Raw genomic sequence first — 7,318 nt, 5'->3', positions numbered from 1 at the left:
TTTGTTCAAAGTTTGATTTATAGTCAAACCTTCCAGTTTATTCACACAATAAAACATCAACACAATATATGAATTCATTCATTAAAATCACAGTTTTTCCTCATTTGTTTGATGATTTTGACCAAAACAAACACAAACACACACACATGGTCTGCCATACTCATAAAGAGAAATGTCGACATTTTTCAAGACAAATATTCCAGAAACATTTAGAGGATAGAGAAGTTTACATTTTCATGTGGAGAAATATTTTAGTAAATCAAAATGATGATGAGCAGTGATAGCCTCCATAAACAGTCACAGGAAAGTTCTCCTTTAAAAACTCAGAAACATCAAGAGAACAACTAGAAGATGTGGAGGTACCACCCATAATGTTTGACTGACAGCTGATCTCTGTGCAGAAATGATGGAGAGAAAATAAAATGAAACTAAAACACAGATTTAAACCCACAATATGAAAGACTTCAGTCTATTTCAGTTTGATCAATTCAGCAGTGGCTCCATAATAAAGCCAAAGTCCAGCATAGAGCGGCTGAGTGAATGTGGTCTGGACTCTGTGGAGGAGAGTCATGGTTTCAGAGACGCTGTAGAAGGACAAAATACCTGCTCTGTGATCCAGGTACACTCCTACTCTGGAGGAACGAGGACCTGAGACAGGAGTTTGGATGTTGTTGTACCAAAATGTAAAACTGTTGTTGTTACAATCTAATGACCAAGATTTGTCATTACGTCCAAATCCACATTCATTACCCCCTCCTTCTCTGCTGATATTCTTGTATGCGACTGCTACATAAACTTCTCCCCCTCCCCACTCCACCTCCCAGTAACAACGTCCAGTCAGACTCTCTCTACTCAGGACCTGCCACGGTCCAGTGAATCTGTCTGGATGATCAGAATAAGACTGTTGTTGATTCATTACTGTTACTTTTCTGTTCCCCTCTGATAATAACAGACATTTGTTTGCTGTGTTTGGATCCAGTGTGATTTCACATGAATATTTTAAGAATCCAGCTCTGGTCTTTGGCTCTGGTGGTGGATCTGACAGTAAAACATCCACTTCAGTGACTGTCAGTGAGATGTTTGTCCATTGCTCTCTCAGAATGTCCTGTAGTTTATCTCTGACCTCTGACACAGCTGCTGTCACATCCTCAAAGTAGCTCAGAGGACGGATATTGATGCTGGATGAGTCTGTAGACTCACTGAGTGCTGACAGTGAGGGGTAGTTGTGTAGAAACTGGATGTGATCCTCTGTGTGTGAGAGCTGCTTCAGCTCAGCATCTTTCCTCTTCAGCTCAGTGATCTCCTGCTCCAGCTTCTCCTGAAGCTCTTTGACTCGACTCACTTCAGTTTCCTGCTGGGATCTGATCTGCTGCTTCACATCAGAGCTTCTTTTCTGGATGAGATGGATCAGCTCAGTGAAGATCTTCTCACTGTGCTCCACTGTTTGATCAGCAGACTGATTGATGGCCTCCACCTCCTGTTGAAGCAGCTTCACATCTTTCTCTCTGTCCTGGATTCTCTGCTGGATGTTTTGTCGACTCACCTCCAGCTCTCTCTGCCTCTCAGTCCTTTCTGCTGCAGCTGAGACTGTGTCGTGGCCTTTATGTTCATTCACAGAGCAGAGATAACAGATACTCTGCTGATCAGTACGGCAGAACATCTTCATCACCTCATCATGACGAGAGCAGATGTTCTCTTGGAGCTTCTTGGAGGGCTCCACCAGCTTGTGTGTTTCAAATGCGGGGGATATAAAATGAGGCTGAAGGTGTTTCTCACAGTAAGATGCCAGACAGAATAAACAGGACTTGAAGGCTTTCATTTTTCTTCCAGTGCAGACATCACAGGCCACATCTTCAGGTCCAGCATAGCAGTGATCAGCAGGAGCAGCTTGGAGTCCAGTCTTCTTCAGCTCCTCCACTAAATCTGCTAACATGGTGTTTTTCACCAGGACAGGCCTCGCTGTGAAAGTCCTCCGGCACTGAGGGCAGCTGTAGATTTTCTTCTTTTCCTCTTCATCCCAGAAGCTTTTAATACAGTTCATGCAGTAGCTGTGTCCACAGGGAATAGTCACCGGATCCTTCAGTAGATCCAAACAGACTGAACAGCAGAATTTTGTTTGATCCATTTGATTCATGTGCTGTGCCGTTTCACCGTCTCTCAGTGACTGTCAGACAGTTTCACTTCCTCTGAACAGAAACAACCTCTGTGCTCTGAAGGGAAACAGATCTCTGCTCTTGTTCACCTCCTACAGGAAATGAGGCTCACCAGCAACTGCATTTACACCATGTTGTTTAGACCCATCCTGATACAGACACATCTGTGAAGGGAGGCACTAAAGATATATTCTTACAGAGCGACCAAGAGCCAATCACATGATGCAGGGTGTGGTATGTTTGGTTACAACATGCAGTAACAAGTCTGACCCAGTTAAAGTTCAATAGTTTATCTTTACTTGGATGTTTGAAATGTGACAGTCAACACTCAGCGAGTTCATTTTATATTTCAAAAAGTTCAGCAAAGTTTAGGATGCTGTGATGAATAAAAATAAATGACACTTTATATTTTGACATTTTCTAATCTTAGTTCATTCTCACACTTACAGAATGATGCATGGGAACAACTGACTCCACTAAATCAAACCTATGTTCAAATGAGATTATGATCATTAAATAGTAACAAATATTTAAATTTAGCAACAACAAATGCAGATCAGTCCACAGTGTTTAAAAAACAAACAAACAAACATTATTTTGTAGTCTTTACTGTGCGCACAGTCACAGTGGATTTAAAAAACCTGAACTGTTTAGTAATTTTTCACAAAGTGTCCATGTCAGTAATTCATTCAAATGTATTTTGGTCTTAAACTGATCCAGTAAATGTATCTTTTTCTCACCTACTTAATCGAGTATTTTAGTTGTTTAACTGTCATTATAACTAAACTGAACATCCAAAGCTTTTCTCACTGCAGTTTTGTTGTGCAGTTATAGCAGCACTTTGAATCATCCACAGTTTTATAGAACTGTCTGTTGAATTGTTGTTTTGTTTGGTGCAATGCTTGCTTTTATTTAAACATTGATGATAATTTGATATATTTGATTATTTATTACTGGTGCAAAGAATTCATTTCTTCATGGTGCAAATATATAGTAGACTCAGGAGTTTAACTCAGTTTTCTTGGCCTTTGTTTATCGTTTCATTTGAAATCTTAATGGGTAAAGATCATCATAATTACATATGAAATTATATGTGCAAATTATATGTTCCATTACACTATTAACAGCACAGATTATACAGCAAACATCAGATTCATGGATGGAGCCAGAGGCTAAATGACTGTTCAGTCCTCTTTAGGAAACGATCTTCATATGACGACAAACACGACAACAATCAGCTGTCAAACTGTACAAGAAGTTCACAGTAATGTAAAAGAAGTTATATCACTTTATTTTTAAATGTACGCACTCAGGGTCAGGACTGAAGACACTGATCGAGAAAATACTCTAAATATAAATATTCACCTAAACATTCAAAATTATTCAATTGCATGAAAAGAAATATGAACTCTCTACAATACTGGCTTCTGATTGGTTGAAAAAGCAGGTGCTGAACTTCAGAAGAGCTAAAGCTGCAAAACTGTGTAAACCCAGAGTGGATGCTGCCCTCTGACCTTTCAGAAGTACGATCTTTTTATGAAGACACAGAGGCAGAGTTATTATTCATCACTTTAAAGATGATATTCGTTACATGTTCTTCACTCGTTGTCTAGTAAAGTCCAGAGAATGAGACACATGATTTCAAAACATACAGCTGCATGTTAGAGATCACAGAGTTCTTCAGTCTTATGAGAACTCATGGAGACTAAATGTCAGACACATCAACAGTAAATGTCGTTCCTCCCCCCGTGAGTTTGTGTCCTCCACACTTGTTTACACAAACATCTGAGGTTTGAACAGTGTGCAAAACCACATGTTACAAAGCTGCTGAGCTACTGAATACTGGAATATTTCATTCAATATCACCATCTGACCAAAGGACAAACACAGAGAGGATTAGAGCGCCAAACTTTGTTTCAAACTGTTTCAGAGTTTAGAGGCAAAAAGCAGAATTTCTACCTGGACAAAGAAATCAAAGCAGGAGCAAAACAAGCTTTTTACATTTATTCAAAGGCATTATGTGAATGTACTCTGAGCCACAGCCTCCTAAAGTAAAGACATTTGATCATCTAAACCAGACAGAGTCATGTTTTCAGCAGTGTCTGTATCCTCCATATAGACCATGCCATGGTCCACCTAGGGTGAGCAGGTGTCTGACTTTATGTGGGACTACACAGCGCTCAGTCCTTGTTTGCCTGTGCCACACACACATTGAGCCAATGTCCAGATTTTTTATTGACTCTAGTTTCTGTCGATCGGTAGGCCCACAAAACAACCCTGTACAGGAAGTAGATTTCATCTCTCTGATAAAAGGAGTTCTAATCCCTGATCCTATGAGTCTGACCCAGTAGATGATATTGATATGATCATATTTATGCCTTTGTTGTTTCACAAAGGGTTAAAAACATTCACAGGTTGGACTGTGGTTCTCCTTTTAGCGTCTCTGCTGGAATTTTAACTGTGAACCTCTTAGATCCAAACTTCTGAACTGCTCATCTCACAGAGGACAAAAGGGAAGAACCCCGAATCTCTTCTTCACCTCACTTTTATACCTGCTCACCCTTTCTCCCCCCTTCCCTCACTGGACGTCACATCTTCACACTTGGGCCAATCAGGTTGTTGACATTTGATCATCTGATGTCCACCCACACCTCATCTCTCTCTCTCTCTCTGACTCACAAGATTTAACACAAAGTTTAAACTTTAAAATCACTTCATTACATTTTCTTTGTTATTCTTAACACAGAAAATTCACATTCAAAAACTTAACACAGAATAAAACAGAGTAGCCAGTAGTGGGACATGGTTCCAGCAACTCTGATGGTGACGGCCCGTTTGAAGCTGAAGCTCCGGCACGTGTGTCAAAAAATCAACACACTGCTTCAGAAACGCTGTGCTGAGGCTTGGTTTGACTGAACAGAGTCACGTGATCAATGACGTCTGAAGCTTCATTCAGCACGTCACTGCTTCAGTACCTGATTCAATGATTTATAAGGAATTGAACCATTGGTGGGATTTGTGCCGTGTTTTGGTGGTTTTGTGAGAGCGAATCAGTGTGTGACATATTTATAGACATGGAGCCAGGAAGAGAGGACGCTCTGCCTGTTCCTCAATAAAAACCAGTTCCTCAGCATTTCTGCTCCCAGGTCTAAAATGTACATAAGAAATATGATATACACAAAGAAATTTGTTTAACATTTAAACTTATTTTCTGCACATTCCAGCACATAAAATATATTTTTTTGTGTGTTTACACTCACTCTTTCAAATAGATGCAAGTAAAACACAGCAGAAAATAAATAACATCAAAGACTCAGCGGTCCTGTTGCTCTATTTTCACCTGTAAAGCAGAAGCGCCGTAGGCGGAGGTTTACCCTGGTGCAGGTGTGCCGCGGTCAGTTGAAGAATCTGCGAGTTTCTCCGCGAGTTTCCCATTACGTCGTTGAGCACTCGGTGTTTGCTTGGAAGTTTAGGGGGTTTTTTTCGCTGTAAAAAGAAGTTTTCTTCCCACGCACGATGGACGCTAATGTTTTTGTGACTTTTTATGGAATCAAACTCAAAGTAAGGTCAGTACTTCCACGCTTTAAAGGCTGCACGCTCATACTCTCTCCCACAATCGATATGTGATCCATTGTTGATCTGCACACAGCTGTTGTCACGAACGTCGCACTCGCTTACGTCACTGTCGTGAGACATTCTTGCAAAAAAATCACAGTTTTAGTAACGCAGTAACGCAGCGTTCCTACGGGAAAGTAACGGTAATCTAATTACCGTTTTTGCAATAGTAATCCCTTACTTTACTCGTTACCTGAAAAAAGTAATCAGATTACAGTAACGCGTTCCAAGTAACGCGTTACTGCCCATCTCTGGGTAAGACAACCGTATCCAAAATTCTTGTCTGCAAGCAAAATACAATATAATAACATAAGAACAAGCAAAATATAAGAACGGGTAATCTTTATAATGAAGCTGAAAGCTTTTTAAGGGGTTCAAAGGTCCAGAAATTCTCACTTCTCATTCTAGCCGCACATAACCAGCCGTGCAGGTGGTGTCAGTATTTCATCCTCCGGCTTCAGGATTTTACCACATCGAGTCGTTTACCTCCGTGTGTTGCTTCATATGTGGCATCATTTCCAGACTGTGACTACAGACAAAGACTGAATCTTTACGAGCTCCTTCAGGCAGATGTAGGTTTTACCTTCTTCTTCTTCTTCTTCTTTTTTTTTTAAAGAAAAAAAAACAATCAGTATTGTATTTATTTCCAAACAGTGTTTTTGAATGACTGAACGATCGCACTGATGAGAGGCAACATGTAGATTTGTGGATGCACTGTTTACAGATGCCTTGGTTACTTGACTTCTGTCAATAAAAATGTGAAGAAAAAAAAATTAATAAAAGAGAATTACAGAAACTGCTGCTTTGTGTTTCTTCTTCTGTCTGCAGTCGTTTATCTGCCGCGTTCCCTCCAGCTGGTTTATCTTAACAGGAATTGAAACACAGAAGAATAACAATAAAAAACAACCCAATGAGCACATGTGGTTTTATACATTTCTTATATGTTAGATTTCTGTGGTTTGCAGTTCTTTAGATGTTATTCTGGGTTCTTTTGTGACCTGGATGAGTCACTGGTAGCTTCTTGGAAAGTTCACCTCTCCGTTGTTCACTGGAGCCCCAAAGCCTTACAAACATCTGCAGACTAATAGATGCCAATAACTTTGTAATTGTTCTCATAAGTGTTCTTGAGCGTCTTTACATCGTGGTGTGATGTTTGTTTTTCTGAGCTTTCAGCCTGCTTCACTTTGACAGACAGGTTCTGTTTGAGTGATTTCTGGATTTCTAACGAAATCATCATTTATAAAACACTTTTTTACTTACTTGGGTTATTTTTTTATCTAATATTAAAATTAGTTTGATCTTAAAATACAGGCCATATTAAAGAGAAATGGAAACTAGAACTAAATATTATTATCACTGATAATGTATGGGAAGAGATGTGTAAAACAAGGGAACAAGTAGTCAATTATGGAGAGTTTGACTGGAAATTTAAAATTTAGATTTTTTTAATACACCTCTTGTTATCTCCTCATATTGTAAGGAACCCAATGCAGAACTATGTTGGAGAAAATGTGGGGGAATAGGAGACGATTCACACATCTTTTGGGACT

General features: G+C 39.6%; 1 protein-coding gene across 1 annotated transcript; it reads right to left on the bottom strand.

The window, feature by feature from the left end:
• Positions 1-2,561, bottom strand: LOC113011346 (tripartite motif-containing protein 16-like). The gene has a single exon (XM_026150833.2). It carries the CDS (start codon positions 2,132-2,134, stop codon positions 470-472), a length of 1,665 nt encoding a protein of 554 aa, XP_026006618.2. The 5' UTR covers positions 2,135-2,561; the 3' UTR covers positions 1-469.
• Between the last annotated feature and the right edge of the window lie 4,757 nt (positions 2,562-7,318).

Source organism: Astatotilapia calliptera, chromosome 18 (genome assembly GCF_964374335.1).
Source record: "Astatotilapia calliptera chromosome 18, fAstCal68.1, whole genome shotgun sequence".
NCBI lineage: Eukaryota > Metazoa > Chordata > Actinopteri > Cichliformes > Cichlidae > Astatotilapia > Astatotilapia calliptera.
Note: the sequence above shows the minus strand (reverse complement) of the source record. Positions and strands in the feature narration are given on the sequence as shown.

What these genes read in the sequence shown, in the direction of transcription:
- LOC113011346 (XM_026150833.2), bottom strand. Translation starts at nt 2,134, where the DNA reads ATGAATCAAATGGATCAAACAAAATTCTGCTGTTCAGTCTGTTTGGAT.